The following is a 24944-nucleotide window of genomic DNA, read 5'->3' on the forward strand; positions in this document are numbered from 1 at the left end:
GGTTTGCAGGCAGCTGTATGTATGCCTGGGGTGAAGTGTCTCAGCACTAGCAGGCCGAAGTACGAGGCATATGGAAACTGTAAAGGCATTTTCTCAGAACTGTGAGATAGCAGAGGTTTCAGTTTGGGCATCTTGTCTACACTAGTGGTCCTACAAGTATCACCTTCAACACAAAACTGCAGAATTTGTCCCATAGGTGGATTCAACAATTCTGCCATGCACATATCGGTATAGGAAAATAACAGACAGGTGTGGGGGCAAAAAGGTTTGTTTGCATGCGGGTAGCTTAGCAGAAATATTGTGAATGCGTGCAACTTCCTTGGCCCTTCTTTTCAGTTTACCTTGTGAATGAGCTATCTGCTATTTGTCTCCTCCTCTGCACATAAAACATTCCCCTCCAGAGGGCACCATTGGTTCAAGCACAGTGTTCAGGGTGCAATTTCATCGCTTTTTTCCTTTGTAATATATTAACAAGAAAGCTTAGGGGCCTCCTAAATGATTTTCAGATCCAGTTAAAATGCTATAGAAAGTAAAGGGTCTTAAATTGTGTAATTTTAGTATAAATTAAATCTGGATATTTAATGTCTACAGCCAGCATTTCAACTTTCATTTAAAATAGGACCGTAGTAAAAAGGATTTGTTTATTCAGAAATTAGCTTGGTTTACATGTTTTGCTGCTTTTCTTCTTTCTTCTCTAGCTTATATTTGTGAGTGTGTGTAGAATTTGCATGAGTAAAATCAACTGTCAGTGTACATCATGTCATGGATTTCCTGCATTATGGATTACAATACGTAAATTGAGCAGATTCATTGTAAGAGTGACAAACGTGATAATTCTCAGGAGATTCCATGTGGTAATTTAGAGAGAGCTTCCTGTCTGCTATCTTCTCAGTTTCCCAAACCCACGATAATTAAATGAACTGCAGTTTATCTCTAAATCTGTATGCTACTAGATTTCTCTTATTCCATCTGGAAAAACAGCTGGATTTCTTTATGATTAGATTGTTATTAAGCACTGGGCTAATTATTAGTTCTTCAAAGAGCAGGCATATAAATATGATGATGTAACACTGGCATCAGAAAGCAAGCCAGGAAAAAGAATGGCAGTAAGAAAACAAAGTCATATTTAACCCCCGTTTTTACTGCTGTGATTGTCTTGCTGCAAGAGGATTTCATAGATAGAACTGAACTGCATCGTGGGCCCCAGAGTGAGAAATTCTTTTGAAGAACCAAGCCTCGTATTCCTCACAAAAAGGATTAGCAGGCTCTGAATGCCTGACTAATTTCTTAAACACGATTCATGCCACTATGAAGAAAACTATAGTAATAATTCTAATACTTCACTGCTGTTTGCTTCCGCTTAAGTGTATCAGGGAAGACAGAACCAGAGAAAGAAATAACTGGATGGAGCAAGAGATACGAGACTAGAGCAGAACTGTTCTGAAGCCAAGTCAGCTCGAATCATTTGCACAAGTGTATGTCCACTCAGTGTAGAAGAATCAGCTCTGAAATGTGTATTTAAAAAAACAACCAAAAACCACCCTCGTGAGCTGGAGGCACGTCAGTCATCTTTTTAATGGAAGCTTCGGATAAATTGGATCAAGTATCAAGGGTTCGGGTGCTAATAATTCCTGTGTCAGAGGTTACTTGTATGCTATTTGGACTATTAGTACTTGTGCCCTCTGCAACAGCTTCCTCTGCTTCGCCAGCTGTCTGCTCCGTGCTGCACATGCACCACCTGGGGATGGAGGCTCTGACTCCAGCAGGGATCTCATCAGAGTCAGAAGACCTCTTGATATTTTGAGATAATGATTATTATTAGTGCCAACACCCCTCTTGGGGGGACTGCCACGCTAAACTATAGCACAGAATTGGCCATCCCTATTTGTTAATTAATTTTGTTTTTAAAATACTCCTCTGAGGGAGAGGGAATAAATGTTACCATTAAGGACTTAAATAGGCTTTCAGATGAAATACCATAACCAGCTGCAGGTCAGCAACAAACCAGTCTTTGTTAAGGTGTTTTCCTTTTACAGAGATACAGACTTAACCAGCTGAATAATCTCATCTTTTTAAGGTAGACTGTTAAGGTGGACTACGTTTGTGATCAAAAATACCCTACAGCTGAGAGCAGCAGAAAGGAACAAGCAATAGCTCTTTCCTACCAGTCATTATTTTTAGTATAAAATGTTCTGAAAAGAACTGTGAAAAGGGCTACAATATCCTCCTGCTCGTGGTTCATATCTTACATGCTTTTACCTCTTTCTAACCTTGTAAAGTAATCTTAAGCAAAAAATAAACCCTTTCTGGCCCACATAAGATCACGTACATTTAAAGTATAATCTTATCCAGGTTATAAATTAAGTCAAACAAACAAAAAAAAACCCCTTGATATTGGCTAACACTACAAGCATTGCAAAGTCAGTAGGGTGTGAAATTGCCTTAGAATAGCTCCTCCTACATCCCCCCTCTTCCTCCCCCCAAAACGCTGTCAGCTTAACACAAGCCTGAAATCCTGAAATTACAGGGAGAAATTACTTTTTGGCCTAACCATCCCCTGACCTTTAAGCCACCAGCACACTATGCTGTAGCCTCGGGCACTTTGTTAGAGCATTATTTAAATATCCTTCAGAACCTCAGTATCACGAAACCAACTCACAAAAAGCACAGGGAGTTTTGTAGGTGTATCAGACATGCAAGAAGAATCTTGCTAGGGAAGATGGAAAAAGATTTAGATACTGGAAAGGAATAAGTAGGAAACAACTGTTGACACAGTGGTTCAAAAGAGCCTGCACAGAATAAGCAAATGTGACACTGTAGGTTACAGCAGAAGTAACATTCATAGAAACTACCTGAATACAATTTTGAAGCAAAATGGGTAAAAAATGTCAGAAGATAAATAAAAAGGGAATAGCTATTCAGTTCAGTTGGTTTTCAGATATGACAGTGGTTGAGCTACTTTTAATTGCTTCTACTTAACATCATTTTTCCCTTTAGCGTAACGGCGTAATGGTAGCTACCACACTGATTGCATACATAATAAATCTCAACCATCTCAAGCCTGGAAATAACTCATAGGAAATAACTTAGGTATTGTTACTGTACACCATTAGGTCGTTCAGCAGGCATAATGCAAATGAAGATATGAATGTACCATTAATTGTGTGCAACCAAAAACAGCCCTAGCATTTACTGTGATTCACTAAACCTACTCTGAATCAATGGTGTAGATTTTTGAGGTGCCTTTACAAACCTCTGTGGCATAACACTTTCCAGACAGGGACGGGAATAAGTAGGATTCATCTTCAATTGTATTCATCTTCAATTAAATGGAATTCACAATTAAATTGGTGACACAGTGAATTGAACCATCTGGATGTAATGCAAACAAAGGGTCCTTGCAGCTAACTGTGGCCTCTGAAAGAGGTGTGAATGAGCAGCTATTCCCAGTGCAAGAATGTTCAGGCTGTTCCTACCCTTGCAAGAAGCTTCATCAGGAATGCTATCTGATAATTCTATTACCTTTTATTATTATTATTATTATTATTATTATTATTATTATTATTATTAGGCAGTTTTCTTGATATTTTAATTTTCACATTAATTATCACAAATATTTTAATATGCCTTTTTAATGTAGTGATGTAAAAGAGTAACTTGTGTTTTCTTGTTGCACAAGAAAGATTTTCCCAAGGTCAAAATAGGTCTTTCTTAAAAGGTTTTAATTATTTCATTAGTACTTCATACAGAGAAAAGCTGTTATCAGAAGTAAATAATTTGACATATACCCAGAGTAAAATCAGATATGAAAATTAATAGACAATCCTGAGGAAAGAGATCAAAGAAGAGATCTGAACAGAGTATTATTCTACTAACAATTACATTCTTAGCATTATGTATTTTTAATTCTTATGTGCATTGCTAAGCCAGAAAGCAAACGAATCAAATACAGAGTACTACGTTCAGTTCATTATTTACTGACATTGGGAAGATCCTGTATACCAGTTTCAGCTGATGAGGAATGCTTCTCTAATGAGACATGCTAACATGAAAGGTGACCCAGGGCTTTGAGTGAGATGGAGCTAATAACTTCTGCTGAGCTGATAAATACGGGTTTCACGCCAGCACTGCCCAAGCTGGTGGGGTCAAGTGATGCTGTGGCTGCAAAAATATGGATGAAAGTGAGGAGGCACCAGCAAGAGTCCAAGGCAAAGGATGGGGAGGCAATTACCAGTAACATGGTGCTGGATGAAGCAAAGGAAGCAATGTCATAATAAAATGAAACTGAGGTAAATAGATTTTGAAGAGGTAAATACGTCTTTCACAGGGGGTACAAAACCCCTTCTGTTTTGTTAAGCTGAATGGTGAGAGTGCTCTGTGTGGAAGGAAAACACTAGAGAAGAAAACCAGCCCCGTGATTCTGTGCATTAGGGATCTAAAATGGCATAGCACTGTTGTTATAATTATGTTGTCTTACTTTTCTAGCTACCTATCTGCATATACTAGCAGTAATTGCTAACAATTATGAGACTGGGCTGCACTTTGCTGCTTCTCAGAGGAGGTGCAGAGCTTGCCCTGTAATTCATCTTCCTGACCCAGAAAGACCACTTGCACTGGCAGGAACTTCTCTGACAGAAGGCATGTCAGCAAGAGCTTTTGCTCTGTCTCACTCCACTGGCCACAGCAGAAGTTAGTAACAAGGCCATTGTCCTAGATAACTGCTGTTCTTGCTGTAATGCTTAAGGTTTGCTTTGGAAAAAGAAAAAGAAAAACCCCAGTATTTTCTGTGTGCAGCAAATAGCAAAGGGAAGAACATAGATGACACTACTAGATGTTCTTGTGGTTAGATAAAAGTCTAAATGTCCACAGATAGAAGTTTTGTTGGCTAAACAACAACCTGAATTAATTCTACATTCAGCTGAATGTCAGGGTAATACTTGTTGTACGCTCTTGGCTGTCTAAGCCGACTGAAATACCTAAGAACGGTAATGCAGTTTTAAAATCCAGAGAGACACGTTACTATTTTTGATCAGATCAGCTGACTTGCCACAGTAACATCCTTCCTGCCAGTCCAACCAAATGAACAGGAACAAAAAATCTTGAGTCCCCCTCTCTTCAGATGAACAATATTAAATATAATGCTTCCACCCACTGTTTTGCAGTTTAAATACCAACGTAGCTTAAGTCAATTGATACTTAAATGGATAAAATAAACAGTCCCAGAAGCCATTCAGTAATTTAAAGCTGGCATTAAAATCTGGCTCTACTTTTGCAGTTCTATCCCTGTCAACTTATATGTAAATTCTCTTGACTTTTATTTTTATTTTTTTAATGCAGTGGTAGTGCAGAAAATTAAGGATTATTAGTGCAGAAAATTAAGGATTTGGTATCCACATGAGTAAAGGAGAGTCAGGTTGATCTGGACGTGTTACCCAGAGATGTCTGGAAATGGTAAATCTCAGTTTTTCACAATTAGCATTCTGCCCCGTAGGAAAGTCTGAAGCATCCATATTGAGACTGTTCTGTATCGCAGATACCCTCTAACTGCCATTCTGATACCTATTTCTTGCCAGTTGGTGTGTTTAGATAAAGTTGTAAAATGTCTGTTTTAAAGCAAATAAATAAATGGACAACAGCCACTCTCCTCGAGTCCCTCCTGTTTTATTCTTCTGTTTTCACTCAAAATACTCTCAATCTGAGGTGACTTACAGTTCTTTCTTGGAAAGTTCCCTTAAAGCTGACAGGAATTTTGGTCACTCAAAGATAGAAAAACTTGAACTGTTCTAGAATTTCCACTTCATTTTTCATGCCACAGAAGGACTTCCCCTTCTTTTCACTTCTATGAAACTGAAAGCAACTTAGTGTAGTGTAGTTTCTGGCATTTTTGGGAATTGCTAGCCATACTTAGACTCGACCTCTCTGTGCCCTTACTCTTCACAGTGTTGTCCCTGTAGCCTTGGTTTGATTGGGTAGCAGATTTATCTGAGCACAAGCCAAAGAACCAGCAAGGTGACAGTCCTTGCTATCTTCCAACGTCCAGTGGCCACAAGTCCTACTAACTTGGCCCAAGACACTTGCTTCCTATTTTGCCTTAAGTTTTGTGAGGTCAGGCGAAGGTGCAGCAAGCTGGCAGTGCAGATCAGTAGGGGAACGCAGCAGTGAAAGATCTCTCTGCCACCTCCTTCCTTTGCCGTGAACAAGAGGAAGAGAAAACCACTGCATCTTGCTTCAGCTGAAGATGAGTAGGTTGTTTACATTCTTTCAAAGAGCAGTCCCCTTCCTTAGTTCAGTGTGGGCAGAGTCGAACAGAAACCATTTGACAAACATGACAAACTCTGATGAGGTAAAGCAGGCAGTAGGCACACAGTTATGCCATCACACAGTCTGCATGCAGACCTCAGGCCTCACCTTGTGTTCCTGATACATTTTTTCATTTTTCAACAATATGCACAGGAAATTAAGCTAAAAAAATAATCAACACATCATGAAACAATACTGCAGATCTTGCAGAACTGGGGCCTACATACAACAGAGGAGACGCAATATAAATGGGACAGGGATACTTTACCTCTACAAGAATGAACAGTACACTTCCACTATAAAGGTTAATCTCTAAATCTTTCAAATGTAGTAGGCCACACACACGTTTAAATACTGGTGGGTCTGTTTTGGAGAATGGAGTTGCAGAAATACAAGATTGTTCTGTGTATGTAGACATACTTTTAAAAATACGGATTTTCAGAGTCCCAAAATAATACTGTGGAAAGGATAAAACAATTTAATTACAGTCATTTAGTATTTCTATCTTTTATTCCCTCAAATAGTCATTTAAACTATCTTGCCAGATCTGTTATAGCAAACATATATTTTATTTTCCAAGGAGAAGACAGAGATGAAATTTCACACTCAGTCACAGTTTGGGAGACCTGTACATGTCCCAGTTAAAGCTGAAAGCTCAGAATGTAATCTTTAACAAAAGAAAAAATTAATTTCAAATGAGGTCTATTGAAGAAAAAAAGAGGCTTCAGCAAACACTTCCCTGTCTGATGACAAAGCATCTCTTTCTCAGATGGCTGTCTTTTAAATAACCAGCTTGCATCGTGGCAGCTGAACAGAAGGAAATAACCGAGCCTGTCCAGGAAAGCTGCAAATGGGTCAGGCCTGGCTACACCACTTTGTACAATCAACGTTCCTAACACCCACAGGCATCCTGCTGGTACTCACAGCTAGGCATGCAGGTGATGAACAATGAATGCAACTGAAGAGCTGCTAGCTCATCCAGTTTCTTGTAGCTATTACTATATTGTAAATAGCTCCCCAATCAGCAAGTGATTGTGATTGCAGTGTATACCTGAAAATGAGGTAAATACTCTTATGCTTATCTTGACAAAATGCAAGCTATAGAAACGATAAAGCTTCTTCGCAGCTTTTTAGGGCTGTTGGTCAAAAATAATGAAATAAAAAATCTCGGGACTGCTCCCGGGCACTTTTTCTGAACGAAAATGAAAAAAGACATTTGATCTTTTCCTTGCATAAACCTCTGGTTCTTATCATAGAATCGTTAAGAATGGAATGAACAATGATATCTACTGCAAACATCAACCCATGCCTGGGTCTGCTCTAGACCGTGTCACTCAGTGTGACATCTATCTTCTTGAAAACCTCTAGGGATGGTGACTCCACCACCTCCCTGAGTGTGAAAAAGGGTTGATCACCGAAGGCAGACAATGCCTTTCATTAAGATGCTGTAACAGTTACCGGAGCGTAACAGTCTGAGTGCAGGAAGGTTGCTGAGAACACGTGCAGGCTGAATTGTGCGATGCAAGTTGAAGAAATGTTTAGATGTTGTACTGTGGGACATAGTTTGGTGGGAAAATATTGGTGGTAGATGGATGGTTGGACTGGATGGCTTTGGTGGTCTTTCCCAACCTTAGTGAACCGATGATTCAATGCTTTAAAGTGTTTAACCAAACCTTTATCTCACTGTTGCGTGAACTTGGTATCAAACGTTGCTCGGGAATCCATGGCCCAGCTGGTGTTAACATATGACTGCCATATTGGCTAGCAACTCATTCCAGCCAGCCGCTAATTTATAGTGACTGCTTCAACCAAAGTCATTATTGACTAATTAGAGCCCACAAGATACAAACTGATGAGCATGGGAAGTTCCATAGCACTGCACGCACAAGCGCATACTGCCAGGCACTGGGAACACTGTGCTTGGGTCCTCAGGCTTTTACAGAAACGCTTTTGTAGCTCTTTTTAAGGGCTGGTAGTTCGCTGGCAGTTATTCTACCCATGGATCACCAGGTCCTTATTCTGATCCAAGCCTGTGGATTTTCCCTTGCTCTTCCTTTGTTTCACAGGAGGACGGCGTTCCCTCTAAAGGAGAAAAAAAAGACCGGATTACTGTTGGATGCATATAAATCAAAACAAAGTCATTCAGCTCTGCGAGAAAAAAATTCATCCCTAGAATATAGATCACACACTGATATTTCAGGGCTCATCATTTAAGTAAAAGAGTACAAAAGATAAACTTCTATCCCATTTTCATCTATGGCGAATAGGTCACTATGGGGAGTAGGTCAGCACGGGGATTTTCGTCCGATCTCGGACAATGAAGGGCGAACGTCACATGCGGCGTTTGGGGGTCGGAAAAAGCCGCACCCGTCCGGCTGCCAGCTCCGGCAGCCGCGTGCTTCGCAGTGCCTGTGCGCTTTGTCAGGAAGCCCCATCGCGTAGGGCTGAGGAAGCGCTTCACCCCCATTTTTCTCTGCAAAGGCGTTCGCGCTCTCCCCCTTCCCCTCCTTCCGCTCCATTTCTTCCTCGCGGGTATCTCCGCCCCCCACACCCCCAGCGGCGCGGACCCGCAACGGCCGTACGCGCGCACAGGCGGCGCGGGCACGCGCCCTGCAGCAGCCGTCCCGCCGCGGCCCCGCCCCTCTTCAAATCCAGCGGCGGCGGTGGGGGGGGGGGGGGGGAGGACGGGACCCGCGAGGAGCGGCGGAGGGATCGGCGGGCGGAGGGATCCGCAGCCTCAACCGCACGGCGAGAGGGAGGAGGCGTAGGCGCCCATTATTTGGAAGCGGAGGTGGGGGGCGGGGGCGTCCCCGCGCTTGTGTCGCAATACAGTCCCTATTGGAAGGGGCGATCCGGCGTTCGGAGCCGCGCCGCCGCCCGAGGAGCGAGGCTTTGCTCCGCCGCCCGAGGAGCGAGGCTTTGCTCCGCCGCCCGAGGAGCGAGGCTTTGCTCCGCCGCCCGAGGAGCGAGGCTTTGCTCCGCCGCCCGAGGAGCGAGGCTTTGCTCCGCCGCCCGAGGAGCGAGGCTTTGCTCCGCCGCCCGAGGAGCGAGGCTTTGCTCCGCCGCCCGAGGAGCGAGGCTTTGCTCCGCCGCCCGAGGAGCGAGGCTTTGCTCCGCCGCCCGAGGAGCGAGGCTTTGCTCCGCCGCCCGAGGAGCGAGGCTTTGCTCCGCCGCCCGAGGAGCGAGGCTTTGCTCCGCCGCCCGAGGAGCGAGGCTTTGCTCCTCCGCCCGTTCTTTTTGTCCCGGTAGCTATAGGCGGCCTCCCTCTCTCCCCTTCCTGCCTGCCGCCCCTCCAGCATGTAGCGGGGAGACGGCGGGAGGAGGGCCGAGACGTGCGGGCGGCCTTTCGGGTACGCTGCTGTCGGGAGGAGGAAGGTAAATCCCGGGCAGCTCGGGGTTCTTGGCGGTGCTGAGCCGCTCGCGATGGGGCTGGTTGGCACCAGCTGAGTTCGCCGCTTCTGGGAGCTGCTGCGGTTCGGCTTCGACGGTTGGAGCATCAGGGAGCCATGCCGATGTCAGCCTATATATAAAATGGAGAACAAAGTCTTCACCCCCGTTGTGGAGCAGTTCACGGGCAGCCCTCTCGTCACATGGGTAAGCGCTGATTTTTGCTCGCCCATCGTTCGTTGCTTTCCTCGTCGTGGGCGTTCTGTCATCCTCCGGTTACTGCGTTTCAGGTTCGGACGTTCGGGCCCTTAGCTGGAGAGGATGGGACCAGCCTGGAGGAGTACATGACGCTGGTGGACGGCGTGTTTCTCAACGAAGTCATGCTGCAGATGTAAGTGCAAATGTGTGCAGCCCTGTGCTGCCTGCCTGAGATGATTCCAGGATCTGCAGTGCTGTGTGGGCTGAATCACGCAGTCTGCAGCTTGCTGGAAAATGGGATGACTGTAAGTGGTTTCCCAGATTTCCACTGAGAAGCATAACGATCCATTCTGCTGTTAAGACATAATCATAAACAAGTTGGCTCCTAAGGTTCTGATATGTATCTTGGTTGGCAGCGTTTCTCTGAAGGATTTATGCCACTCAGCATCACCCAGTTTGCTGATGGAGTGGTCTGCTCTTTGATGCCTTGGGCTTCGTTTTTCCCAGTTCACAATTTGAGTAGGTAGTAGCTGTGCAGTAAAGCTGCAGCTGAGGGTGTGGAGTGGGTTTTTTTGGCCACGGACCACACAAGATCCATTTTTACTTAGTTTTGTCAATTGTTTATTGAACACTGCTTAAAAAAAAAACACAGCAGAAACCTCCATCATTATGAGATGGTATGAAAAAGGCATAATTTGTTATTTAGAAGGCGTAGAGGTAAACATAACTTAAAAATTTTAATAGTGGAAGAAAATACTCTTCTTTTTCATATGTTAATGGAGGAAGGCAGCAAATCCATTTGCGTAGGTATGAAAAATGCAGGCTTATGGATGATGAGAAAGATAAAGCAGTGCATGAGCAGCTTGTGGTGACAGCTGTTCTTCGGGAGCACTGCACTCAGGACGGGCGTCTTGTTACTCCATTTACAGTTTTACTTGTCCATAGGTACTTCTAAAGCTTTTCCTGTTGATTTTGAGCTCGTGTGAATAACCTGTATAAAAAAGAAATTCTACTTGCCACATTTAAATTTGAGCTGTTATCCTTTTGAAATCAGTGTCTCCTTTGTCACTCCAGTTTATTTCTTTTTCCTTGCGCTGCATGTACGTGAAATGGCCTGTCAGTTTGAACTGCACATTTAGCACATAGAAGTTCTGTTTGATTAAAAACGTTTGACAGATGGAAGAAGGAGGCAAATCTGATGCTGGAGCTAAGTGATTTTGAAAAAGCTAATTTCAGAATTAAGCTTTCTTGGCAAGTTTTTGCAATATGAGGAAAGTGTAACCCAATTGATGTGTATGTGGTGAATGGAAAGCTACAGGGAGAGAACAATCGCGTGCTTGAGGCACTCAGCTCTGAGTTTGGCTTTGACTTTGTTGGTGTGCCTTTGACAGCACACTGGGATGACTGTTTACTTGGAAGGAGCTGTGTATGTATGTGTAAATGCAGGAGAGAGGAAAATAAAGCTTGGCAGTTGGAACAATTGAGAACTACCTTAAATTAGAGGAAGCTATAAAAGCACTGCCAGTAAAATTAGCTTTACAAATATGTAACTATGCTGGAAGGTGTGTTTAATATAAAATATGTTTTTGGGGAGTTAAATTGTTAGGATTGATTGCTGCTTAGAACTGAAGCTTCTTCCAGAACTGGATTCTTATTTGGGAAGGGATGAGAGGGAATATGTTTGTGGTTGGGTTGTTTTTTTTTGTTGTTTTTTTTTTTTGCTAGGATTGAAAGAGGAAAAAACGTTTCATGTTTTGTGGACGGATGCCATTTCTGGTGAAGACCTGTTAACTTCTGGTCCCGTTCACTTTGAAGATCCATGTATTAAAAATTCATCTCGTCTTTGTTTGCAAGACTACTTAAAGATGTAATTTCAACCGTTGAAATAACATTTTCAGTACTTTCCATTTTATTAGGATTTTTCTTTTTTTCCTTTTGGTCTGAATTACCACATGTGGAGGAAATGTAGCAGAAAATGTCGCCTAACTTCAAAATCATATTTTTATTTGGAATTTCTGTAAGTCTTCCATGACTTATTTCACATTAGAAATAGAGATCTGTAGCTGTGGGCTGTGGCACACTTAGTTCTGGGGAAATAGTGTTGCTCTTTCAGAAGTGACCAGGAGTGCCATGCCTAGAAGTATGTGGAAAGCACCACTAGAAGTTGCTTTTTGCATAAGTCATGTGGTACTTGCTGTTGATGTTAGTTTATGTGAGGATGCTGGTGCTTTGATGTGAGGATACAGCTAGCAAGCATCTGCCAGGTAAGGGCTTTGTGGTATGTTGTTGCTGTAGGTTGGCTTAGATGCTTTAAAGGAACTAAAGCACAGGAACGAGTGGATGCTGTTAGAGGTGTTGTGGTCTTGCTGCTCTTTAATACGTATTTTAGTTCTGCCAAACTTTAAGGAGGGGGGAAGTTACATCATAAGAGTGGGGGTTTGGCATGTTTTAAGCAGTTACATAGAAGAATCTTTTTGTTCTGTTTAAAAAGAGTTAATGCTGCACTCCTTCACCTACAAGTGAGAGTTTGTTAGTATGGCATTTATTTCTCCTGGTGCTTATCTAGGCCAGATTTATTTACTATTTTAATGATCCAGACAAAGAAAATGGATGTCATTGTTGGAATAGTTGCAGGGTGGTGGTCCTGAGATGGCAGAGTTGGTTGTTTTTCTAGTGGAACTGACTTTATTAATACCTAATACATCAGAAAGAGAAAAACTAATCAATTGCATTCCTTATGCATCTTTTGCTGATGACTTTCTGCATGTTCTAGTACACGTGGAAATTGCATGGATTCCATTTGGTGCTTGATTAGATCTGGAGAGCTCTTCCTTTACTGGAGATGCTACAGGCAAGCTGGTTTTTGTTTTAGTGTGAGTTTTATTTTTTTTTCCTGTTTTTAAGGTGAATTCCAATCTTACAGTATTAGCTCCTGCCTTGAATGTCTCATTTCCTGTTTAAATTTAGGTCAGTTTCTTCAAAAGTATTCAGTTACCTACCTTCTGCTGGGATCAGCCCGTGTCTGATACGTGGATAGAAACCCATCTGTCTTTCTAAATCTGAGCCTTCATCTTTGTGTTCTTCAGTACAGAAAGGGGTTGTTTGTTTTGGGAATAAATCACAATGCAGGAGATCATCTTAGTGGGGTTCTGCCATAGCAGAGAGCTGGAGGAGCCTACCCACATTAGTTCACACCTTTACCATACTTTGATGTCAGAGTGCTTCTGATATTCAGAGGTGTACATTGTGTGTACTGCTAAAATGAAACAATATAATTCAGCAGATCAGTCATCCCTTGGACATCTAGTAAGTAATTCCTAGTTGTCCTAGTAGGGATGCATGAGTTGTTCTTCTCAAGCAGCTTATAAGACTTGAATAAAAGTACACAACTGCAAGTAATAACAAGATGGGGACTTCTTTTACATTTAGCAGCACCATAAAATATTTATGTAAAAAAGATTGAAAATGCAGTTTAGTTTTAATGGCTTTATTTTACTCTGCTTTTGTGGAAATGGATGTGTGTCCGTGCAACTGCTGGTTGAATGAGCGACGTGTAGAACCAAACTCTGAATCTGAGTGTTAAGGCACTGTCAGTCCATGTTCTGTTACCCACAGTAGTTAATGAATCAAAACACCTTGAGAACTATTTCAAAGGAAGAAGCATTTTGTTTTTCTCCTGTTTTTCTCCATTTTACTGTTGAGCTGCAGTTTTTCACTGTCTGGATCCACACGCAGACCTTCCACACCCATAGAATTTTCCAGGTGGACTTGCTGACAGTTTTCTTCCACTACTGTGGCGGTGTGTGCCTAGAGTGTGTAGACTGCTTCACTGACTCATTTTCTGAGCTTTTAGTCTTCAGCTGTATGCCTTTTTTTTTTCCCAAACAGTTGAGCCCATACTTCTGGCTTGCTTATATCTTTTTCAGAAAACTGGACTCCATCTCTAGTGCTTCAGCCAGCTGCCTGGCTCTGTGAAAGAGCGCAAGGATATGCGCTCCAATCCAGTTAACTCTTTCATGCAAAGTCCAAAAAGCAAGAGGCAGCTTCAGTCAGGTTTTGACTGGGCAAGGGGATGGGAAAAAATGACTTAAGGAAAATTGAACGGGTGAGTTTGGCTGCAAAAAAAAATACAAGTGTATGATATTTTAGAGCAGTGACAAATAAAATGATGTCTGTACCGTTCTCATTTGTTGAAGTGGATGGATTTGACTCGCATATTTCTCACACTCAGGCTGCCAGGTTTCCATGAGGCAGGTAGATGTCACTGGCAGCTGAGAGCTGTAGCTCTTGAAAGTGCTTTTGCAGAAATATTTTCTGCAAGGTATTTCTCAAAGAAAACAGTGTTTATAACCGTTTCTGCAAAGAAGCAAATAAGTGATCCAAGAGATTGTGCGCCATAGGTGAGGCTGTTGGAATTGAAACTTTTAGATTACAAAAACTAAAAGGTACTTTTATGCAGTGTAGAGTAAGAATGGTTAACTTTAGGCTTGAACATCTGTCTGCAGCCAGCTTCAGTCGTGCAGATGAGGTGAATGTAGGTCGATACCTGTGCTTCTGAGGTGCTTGAGTTTTTGATAGCTAAAAGGGAAACAGCGTAGGTTAGATGTGGAATGTTTTGAGAGTGTGACCTTTTGGCTATGTCTCTGTTTTTTGAGTTCTGTGCATCCTTTTCTGCTGTTGATGTCCAATGTCCTGCATTCTGTCTCCTCCAATTTATTTTTGTGTGGTAAACTGTTCAGTGGTTCACTTCAGAGTTTTTAAGGTTAGGAAGCAAATGGTCCAATCTTCCTCTGCATATGTACACGTCCTTCTCAGCTCTTTCCTTCCTGCATTAAGTATCCTTCATTTATGGCTCCTTATTTCTTCTGGTGTTTTACTTCCTACAGTGTGCTTGGTGTGACTGGTAGCAGAGGCCAAGGAATAAAAGCTAAGTTTGCCATTTATGAAACACATAGATAACCTTTTGATCTAAGATCAAAATAGCTTGCATCTGTGTGGAAACTGCTCTGGCAAGGAAACAGCTTATGTCCAGAGTGGCTTTTTAGTTTTACTTGCAAAGTGTTTTTCATTTCATTCATATTCTACGTGTTGTTTCAAAGCACTATGCAAAGATAAAGAAAAGTTATCAATTGTTGTGTGTCTGATTTATCTCTTTATTGACAGGAAAGGTCAGAGTACACTGACAGACTGTTTCCTCCTATGGCATAGTTCAATGAAGGCTGTTTCCTGAAGGCTTCAGGGCAGAGACCCCTGAGCAAGTTAATGGAAGAGATGCACCCACACAGCACAGTGTGGCACTGCTGAGTAGAGCTGTCCTTATGCATGGCAAGGTTGGCTTTAACTTGAAGTCACACAGAGAATGCCACGAGTGTGACTTTGTGCCAGAGGAATTCGTGTTCAGGTTTTGCACAGTGGCTGTGCTGTGTGTTTCAGTGGTTCAGATTTAGATGGATGAGAGGTTCCAGTTCCAGCTGTGGCTGCCCATATTTCTGGCAGTGGGGCTGACTTTGCTTTTTATGTCACCTCTCCTGTGCTGTCACTGGTTTTGACCCCCATGTTATAAGGAAAGGCAATACACAAACTTGTTTTGCTCTAATTTCTGTCACATTAAGAGCTTGCCCAGGTTGCCAGGGCACCTTGAGCAGCTCTACAGTGTTACTGCATTTGATGGTGGCATGATGTCAATAAATGCCAAAGTTTAGTTTAGGCAGAAATGTCTTACCTGGGTTGGCTGGCTGCTGTCCTTCCCTGGCACATGGCTGTGTTGCTTCTGATTCCATGTCTCGTATGGGGATCAGTACAGTGAAAGCCTTTGCAAAGTGTTGCTGTGCTCTGATTTTTCTTTTAGAAACGGATCTAGTTATCTGACAAATTGGTTGTAAAATCAAGCACCTCCTAATCCTGCGCTTAATTTGAGAAGCTTTCTTCAAGACTTTCCTCATTTGTTTCTTGTGTTAGAAAGGGTTATTTTGGCTTAGTGTTCTTTTGTATGTTCCTCTTATTTTTTTGGTTCCTCTTCTTTTGTTTCTAAACTAAGTACAGTTTTTTTATCTTGTCTTTCATACTGCCCTGCTTTTCCCTGTGTAAGTAATTATCGAGATATTTTTCAAAATGCTGCTTTGTTAGAACATGTGACTTCAGTGGTCAGAGATTATTTGGTAATAGCTATGTGGAAGTTTCTGTATTTGTTTTCTTTTCAAGAGTCCTATACTTAGGCCTTGAGATGCTCCAAGGAGGCATGGCCCTTATTTGCATGCCTCTTCAGTAGTTGTTACTAAGCAGTGTTAACAAAATGCTCCCCCTTTGTTTCATTGGAGTAATTGCTGTTAAGGCAGCGAGTACTGCCTGACCTAATCTTGGTTAGTCTGCTTTCCCGTTGGCTTACTCCGAGGAAAAAGCAAGAATTATCTTCAGTTGTGTTTTTGGATAGGGAAATAGCAAGGAATGAACTCATGAGCAGCTTGTATTATTCCTGGCTATCACTGAATCTTTGGATCTGTGTCGTGTGTTTGGATATATTTGAAAGTTTGCTTCCTTTTCTGCAGCAGTGGGAACAGAGGTCACTTAGGTTTATCTTATTTTAAGTTAAGGGAGAAATTGACTCTATTTTTTATGTGGTATCTTTGTTTTCCTTAAGCAAACCCTTGAGCAAAAAAAAATGTCTGGTGTAATTTCCTGATACCTTGGCAAGATGCTTGCTGTATATTTAGGGTTTTGTGTATGCCAAACAAAATACACATCCTCTCTGATATATGATAAAATGAGGCAAATGTTGTACTTGCAAAGTGTTGGCTTGCATCTTAACAAGGATGTTAATACTAATGTTTTAAAGGTACGCACCTCTTTTACAGACCCTTATATATATATATATATATGTGTGTGTGTGTGTGTATATGTGTGTGTGCTGATCCTGCACCTTTGTGTGGTTAACATAGGTAAGGTCCTTTGTGGTCTGCTCTATTTATGTCTAAATCAGTAGGGGATTGTGCATTTATTGATGTGCATAGAAAATTTGCTACGTGCCTCAGTTAATGAGATGAAGCAGGGAAGTTGCTGACATGGACCAAATCCTTAAAACAAATGTGACTTACTTTTTTGGGAAATCCCCTTACATCCAAGAGCTTTGTGCTTGAATTTATTTCCTTCTCTGAATGAATCAGTATTAAGGAGTTGGATACATCAGTTGGCAGTTTAAAAATTAGTATTAAAAAAAGGTAAGGATCTTGTACCGCATGGGTATTCCTTGCAGGTTTCTTTGAGAGGAGAACAGAAGAAGCTGAGTTTCCTATGTTCTCTGTCAGAATGTAGAACTATTCTTTGTTCATTGTTTATTTTTTATTTTTTTGGTTGGTGTTTTTTGCTTTTTTGTTTCGTTTTTTTTACTTAAATCTGAGTAATCTAAATGCAGACATGGAATTAAATATTTACCCTACTGAAATCGAGCAAAAAGTAAAACTGAAATCTTGGCCAGGATTCTACTTTAGGATGGGTATATTTGGATCTTTATCCCAAGTAAAGCTGTGTTTATCTGAGTAAAGCTCTACATTCCTCTCAGATGTATATTTTATTGTTATTAGTTTACTTAAAAAACATTCGTTATGCTTCAGAGTAAAGGGAGTTTTAGAGTCAGTCATGGTGTTCTGACTGAAAGTATTTAACCGAAGTCAGTGTGATGCTGTTTGTACAACTTACTGTCTTTTTAATCACTAAAACTGTAGTATGTAGTTCAGTGTCAGCTCCCTAGGCTGCCCTCACTTCAGCATTTATTGCAGTTCTTAAAAGCTCAGTACACCAAGGTCTTTACCTGCAGTGAAACTGTTGTGATTCTGAAACTCTGTAGAGTTTTCTTTAGCTCTGAGTGCAGAAGGCTGGATTGTGCAAATGCGTATTGTTTTTAATTCCTATGAAAGTTATGCTCCCTTATGCTAATATTTAAAGTCCGTTAGGCCTGTGGATAGGATTGTTGTAGATGTGAACCTTGTGGTGTTTTTAATGGTCACTTTCATTAATGTGTTAATTGGAAAGTTAGGTAGTTTTGTTATCCTTTTCAGTATTATTCAATAAATCTTACTGTTTGAACTCATTTGAGAGAAGGTAAAACCCGTTGACCTTTATCTAAAAAAATAATACACACTGCTCAAAATGGGAAAGCGAGAATTTGTCTTTTGTTATCCTGAGAGCTTTGTTTCACTCCCGTGCACATCTTCATTCTTGCTTGCTCATTCTAGTGTCTGTGCTTTTGCAGCCTGTGCTACCTTGTTGGCTTGGGCCATTTGGGAAGTGGCATAGAGCAAGCATAAGAGCAACCTCATGGACCCATAGTAGCACTGCTGTTAGTGAGATGAAGCTAGGGAAAGCTTGTATGGTTTTCTACCTTCTCAAGCAATACTTGATTCCATTCCTATTCTGAATCCCAGGCCCTTGCGATAAAGGATTTAGCTTTACTGTTGGTCATTTTCTTACGAGCAGTGGTTTTCAGCTGTTGTTTTTGTGTCTGAAGGCCTGTGAACTTATTTCTGAAGACCACAGTAAGGAAAGTCTCTCGTGATTTAAGTTGCTGTAGAGGGTTTGTCACCTTTTGTATTTCAGAAAAAGTATCTGCAAATGAGGGCTGAAAAATCAGTGGTATCCTGTTTGCACATGTTTTGAGTTTTAACCATTTTACGTATTTCCCAGGCTTGTTTGTTTCTTGTAGGCTGTTGGGCAGCCAGTGATGGGAAGGTGAATGATGAATTGTTACCAGAGTGCTTTGAGAAAGGTATGGAGAGGAGAGACAGACCTGTGGATTTTCTCTTTCTTTCCTGAGGTGGCCTCTCATGAGGCCTGTGTTGGTCAGGCCCTCTGGTTCCCAATCTGTTTGCTCAAAGGACGCTTTGGCTATATCATTTCTTCTAGCAGTCTGCAATTATTTAATACCCAGGAGTGCTCATTCTGTGTGACAGTTATTAAGTCTTCTGTGATGCTCTGAACCATAGCGATTTTTCCTTTCCATTAGTGGAGCTGTGATGCGTTGGAAGCCAGCTGAGGAGCAGGGCCAGGTCGCCCCAGGTCTGCTGGGTGCTCCCACAGAGCTGCCCTGGGTGGGGGTATGCAGTGTGGATGTTGGCTCAAAGCTGCTGCTGCTTTTTGTTTCTCTTTTTCTGCTTTAGCATGGTAACTTTTTGTGTGATAAGAGTCTATCTGGTGGTTACACTGAATCAGTAGTATTAAACGGCAACTCTTACTTCTTGTGTGTGTGTCCAGATGTTAAGACTCCTGCAGGTGGGCCTATGAGTGATAGGTGAACTGTTTTATTTTCTCAGTTTTCTTTGCCTACAGTTTGATCACCTGCATGCATCATTACTATTAATGAAAAGAGCATACAAAAAAAAAAAAAAAAAAAGTCTGGGTGTTGTGTTTTTTTTAAATGAGCAAAAAACCCCAGTGCCTTGGGACTGGCATGTGTCCCCCTTGCTTGGCTTTTTTTCCACAAGTGACCTTTTCAAGCACTTCAAATAATGGAGCAGACGTTAAGTGGGAGTATACTTTCTAAACAGTTGAAGAATATTAACTAATGCAAATATTTTTGTACTCATCCCAACGACGTAGTGATACTGATTTAAGATTTGTTTTTTCATCATCTGTTCCTTCAGTAAATGATCAAATACTACTGAGCACTAGTTGTCCTTTTTTTTTTTCCCTCTGAGTTTAACTTGGTATGTAGCTGGGAAGATGCCCTTTTTCTCCTTCTTAGTGTCTCTGGGTGCTTTTTTGATCTTTATTTTAATCTTAACTATTCCTTAATGAATGAAGATGGCTCAGAATGGCTATTAAAGTGTCTTCATGTGATGCTATCTTAATGGAGACAGTTCAGAATGATTATCATCACAGAAGCACAGAGCATCTTCCATCACAGAGTGTAACAGGAAGGAATTGCCTATGTTATTTCTCATTGTTGGTGCCAAAGGTTGTTTCTGACTACTAACGTTATCTTTTGCTTCGATATAGTCTTTCTTAAATCTCACTGCCTCAAAGGGTGGGAAGAAATGAACATCAGACTTCTTGAATACAGACTGATTTTTGTCTGGCTGTGCATGAACATGTAAGCCTGGGAAAATACATATATGGGGGGATACCTCTTTCTGCAAATAATATCACTGTTCGTGATATGGTGAGGCCAGCAGGACTTGATGGGAGGAAGGAGATACTGGGCTACTCAGCACAAAGGCTTGTGGCACAGCTTCAGGTGCAGTTATTCCAGCACATTTCCACCTTGAGTAATTAGGCAGCTCCTCTACTGAGAGCTTAAGCACTGCACAGCTACCCTGCGAGTAGTTCAGCCTGCTTGGTAGCTGCAGAGCTCAGACTGGGAGTATGGAAGCTGGCTACATAGGCTGAATTTCATCCATGTCTGTTCTTGGCAGTGTTGGTCCCTGGAATCCCCACCAACTAGTCCATTTGTTGTAGGCTCCTTGGTCGTGTTTTTTAAAGGAAAAGCTTTAAAGCTTCAGCCTCCTAATAGTTTATGATTTTGGACATATGCCTAGGAGATGATGTTTTGTGCAAGGACCAAAGAACTTTAGATGTTAGACTCGTGGCCTCATGTTGGGATGAGGAAAAAAGCCGTTGATGCAGCTGGTGGAAATTTTGGCACATGTAGTCAGTCTTTAAATGTGGAATTAGTGAAGTGTCCTTGAACTGAGATACTGATGCACACCTTATTTTGTGGTAAGGGGTACTTCAGTAGATATATCTTCTGATGTTTAAGCAGATGTCTGGAGAACTATAGAAGCATTTAGCTGTGTATTGATTGCTGCTTGAAAAATATTGTCTTGAGGGTAGAAATACAGATGCTTTGAAAGAAGTGGATTGCAATAACCACTCACTGAAAAGGCAAAGAAGAGTGGAGTAGGGCATGCTTTTGGTTACTGCACATTACGATTTGAACATCCTTTTACTAGATCCTATGCAAGTGCACAAAGTGGCTAAGCAGGATTTAAAAGTGTGACTTGAGCAACCCCAGTACACCCACACCTTGTTTCTTCAGCGACTTGCACTGCAGCCTCTCTAGCTGTAGTAGTCGTATGTGCATTGCCACTACTGGAAATACATTGCAGCCTCAGCAATGTTTACATGTAAAAATAAATGCTATGCCACTGAACCCTAGAACTCTATTGATAGAGTAACAGTCAGTATCTATTACTCTTCAAGGGGAGTATTTTTTCAAAGTGCTTGTGTTTTTCTGTGCTTAACAATTATAGTCGCTCAATGACAAATTTAAAATTATGGCGTGGTATAATAGTTAATGATTAAGTACCAACAAGGAACAGATGGTGAGAGAGGACACAACTGGTTGCAGCTTGCAGAGGTTTAACCATGAAGCCATTAAGCTATCACATTCCCATTTCTGATAGGTTTTAGTCAATGAAAAATTAAAGGCAATCCTTGATTATATGAAGTCTAAAGCTGTAATTCATGGCACTGGTAATATTTCAAAAACACTGAAGTTCTCTCTGTATTCGGTAGTTTTCAACTGATGCATTATTGGGATAGATGCTCCTGTCTGTTTTTATTGCTATTGAGATTAATGTATCTTGTCATAAGTAGGTTGCTCTTAAATGTAAAACTGCTTAAGGGTATCTTTTACTGCTCTGCTTCCTATTGACTTCTTGACAGATCTGTCCTATTTTGCTAGGCTATTTGCCACCAAAGCCGTTCAGTATCTCTGCCTAATAAAAGGACCAGTTCAGAGCATGCATCACGTTAAAAATGCTCCTGGAGTAAACAGCATGGTAGCCACAAGAACTTTGCTTTTTAAAAGCTGTTTTTTAATTGTCATCTTTGTAAAAAGTTGATCTTAGGAATTATTTCTGATTGAAAATATTTTATTGCTTTATGTTGCGTTCCCAACAGCACATCTTATTCTACTGATATTGGATTGAGTATATTCTAATAAGAGTTAATATTTAGTATTAATAAAAGTTATTATAGGTTTTTCTTAGCAATTGTTTAATGCTGGTATAAAAAACTTATTTTAATGCTTGATAGGAACGTTGAAGTAACTTCCTGGCATGCAGCAGTCTGACAAAATACATCTATATGTAAAGCCTAAGTAACATCATACGATGAATTTGCACTTTGAATGCAGCAAGATAGGGAATTAATGCTACAGGTGCCTCTCTGAGAAGATAGACTACACTGAATAAGTGAAGATGGTGTAAAATGGTGCTTTGTAGTTCCGGAAGACTAGTGACTTTGAAAGTTGGTGGTTTCTAGGTAACAGCTCCTGGCTGTTGATAATGGGAAGGGCATTTAGTGTGTTTTTTAAAATAGTGGTGTTCTTTCTGAAAGGCCTCATCAGTTCTTTTGGTAACAGTGTTCAGTTCAAAATGTGATCTGTCAGGCCCATTCTTGGGTGCCCATTGTGCTTTGAAAGTTGCAATTGACAGTTTGGCCGTGCTCTGAAAGCCAGAATTTTCCTCACATTTAATGCTTTCAATTTTAAGAGCAATGAACAGAAGTTTTTTGTTTTTTACCTCAAATGGTATAGCTTTTATCAAAAAAGAAGCCAGGTATTTTCACAAAACATAAGGAACGTGTCAGCCATCCAGTTGGTGTTGAGAGGTGAAGATGTGCATCACGTAACAGGGGGGACATATGGGGCGATTTGTTGGAACTAAAGGAATGCCACTTCACTTTCAACAGCAATGTAAGCTAACAAGTCAGAATATCTTTTGCACTCACCAACACTGGCTTTGACACAAGGCTAACACTGTGGAATTTCTGATCGCCTTTGCCCAGGCTTAACTTGTCAAAGTTGATGCATACATTGTTGGATTTGTAAGGATTAAGACAGAGAAGACGAAACCTAAGAATGATTTTTCTTGTAGTAGTGTTGACAAGGTATCTGCTGATGTTCTAATAATGCTCAGATTCCATTAGCATCTCATAGGTTATCACGTGAGGGATGAGTAGGTGTTTCTGTACTGTGAAGAGAAATGCTGGTATTCAGGAGCAAGAGATGGCTGAAATGAGTCTGTAGTTCCTGATTGTGGCCAAGTGTGAAGACTGAAGTTTGTGTAACAGTCCGAGCCTTTGGATGTCTCTGTTTTGAATTTGTGTGATTGCACGTGAATTTTAGTGGTGTACTAAAGAAGAACTATTATGATGTCCAGGAAAAACTAGTTCCTTCTGTTTTGGATGCTCTGAAGGGAGACTCAGCTCAACTGCGTAGGCAGTAGAAGTGCAGCTGAAGACAATAAAGCCCGGAGATGATCCGATAGTCTTTAAGATTAAGGGTGAAGATTAAGGCACCAAATCGGCCTTTTGAAGATATAAATGCAGAAGTAGGAGACTCCAGTTGATCTCTGTATTCCATCAGGCCAGCAAGATTTATTCTGCGTTTTCTCTTCTGGTTTTGACAAATCTGAATTAATTCAGTGTAGAAAGGATTTCATTTCTGCACATCCATAAAGCATAGCTATTTTTAGCTCATTTGTTTCCTTTACTAGTTTCAGGTTGACTCAACTAATAAATCCAAAGGGATACCGTAGCATAGTTTTGGTAGTAGATTTTATGGCATACTTTGTTTATAGCCTTTTTTGGATTGTAGTGATGAGCATTTAGTAATGAAGCAATTACCCCTGTGAAAATCTGTGTCTTAATCTTTGTAGATTCCTATATACAAGGAAATAGCAGTCTGCAGCATTTTCTGTCTTAAGAATGACTGTGTTTCAGAGGTGCATTTTAAATAAGATCCAGCTTGCTTTTTGCAGCAGCATTTTTCTGTGCTATTTCTGTTCATGCTTACAAATCAGGAAAGGCTGACAGCAATTAACTGAAGAAAAGGCATAAATAGGTCTTTTTAGAAAAGAAATTGTTTTATAAAAAAACAAACAAAGAAAATGGTAAAAGGCAAGTAGGGATTTTGTGTAGGTAACTCATATTCAAATGAAGATTTTGTAGGTTTGGTCTGTAGACAGCCCAGTACAGAGAACATATGAATGGTTGAAGTGATCAACTGCATCAGAACAAGTCGTATTAACTTGCTCAGGGCAGCAGAAGGAATAGGATCATAGAATCACTCAGGTTGGAAAAGACCTTAAAGATCATCAAGTCCAGTCATACTACCCTAACTCTAAGAACCCTCTGCTATATCGTGTCCCTGAGCACCACAGCCAAACGTTTTTTAAACACGTCCAGGGATGGTGATTCAACCACCTCCCTGAGGAGCTTATTCCAGTGCTTAACAACCCTTTCTGTAAAGAAGTGCTTCCTGATATCTATCTTGAACTTATCCTGGTGCAACTTAAGGCTGTTTCCCCTTGTCCTGTCAGTGTCATCGATGAGAAGAGACCAAGCCCGCTCTCACTGTAAGCACCTTTCAGATATTGGAAGAGAGCAATGAGGTCTCCTCTCAGCCTCCTTTTCCCCAGACTGAACAGCCCCAGTTCCTTTGCTCCTTACAGGCCACATTCTCCAAGCCCTTCACAGCCTTGTTGCCCTTCTTTGGACCTGCTCCAGCACCTCAGTGTCCTTTCTGCACCGAGGTGCCCAAAACTGAACACAGTACTCGAGGTGAGGCCTCACCAGTGCTGAGTACAGGGAGACAATGACTTCCCTAGTGCTGCTCACCACACCATTCCTGATACAAGCCAAGATGCCATTGGCCTTCTTGGCCACCTGGGCACACTGCTGGCTCATATTCAGCAGGCTGTCCGTCAGCACACCATGGTCCCTTTCCACCAGACAGCTTTCAAGCCACTCCTCCCCAAGCCTGTAGGGTTGCCTGGGGTTGTTTTTGTGACCAAAATGCAGGACCTGACCTGTGATATGTGTTCTTTTCCTGGTGTTCTCTGCACGGCATTCAGTTATCAGCAGTAGCACCTGGCTTTCAGGCTCAGGTCCTCAGTTCCTGCAGGATGCTTGATATGGAGTGCTTACCTGCTGCACTCAGGCTCCTCAGGAACTCTGCAGGATTGCTCTCTGCGAAGGATGTGCTTGTCTGGAGGCAGCTCCCCCTTGCCAGGTACAGAGGGACCTCGCTCATTTGGTGGTACTTCTCTAGTGCTGCTCAGAAC

General features: G+C 41.6%; 1 protein-coding gene across 5 annotated transcripts in view; it reads left to right on the forward strand.

Annotated features, from left to right (window-relative positions):
* The first annotated feature begins 9728 nt into the window (after positions 1-9728).
* CCDC88A (coiled-coil domain containing 88A) overlaps positions 9729-24944 on the forward strand; it is a 271485-nt gene continuing 256269 nt past the window's right edge. For all 5 annotated transcript variants that reach the window (XR_010622399.1, XR_010622400.1, XR_010622401.1 and 2 more), the window contains exons 1-2: positions 9729-9894; positions 9978-10078. Coding sequence is in view for 2 of the 5 variants with exons in the window: in XM_065739443.1 (XP_065595515.1) it covers positions 9832-9894; positions 9978-10078 (164 nt within the window). In the remaining 3 variants the exon portion in view is untranslated. The remainder of the gene's footprint in view (positions 9895-9977; positions 10079-24944) is intronic.

The sequence above is a fragment of the Cyrtonyx montezumae genome, unplaced genomic scaffold (assembly GCF_038088225.1).
Source record: "Cyrtonyx montezumae isolate F1298 unplaced genomic scaffold, pur_monq_1.0 scaffold_24, whole genome shotgun sequence".
NCBI classification, from domain to species: Eukaryota; Metazoa; Chordata; class Aves; order Galliformes; family Odontophoridae; genus Cyrtonyx; species Cyrtonyx montezumae.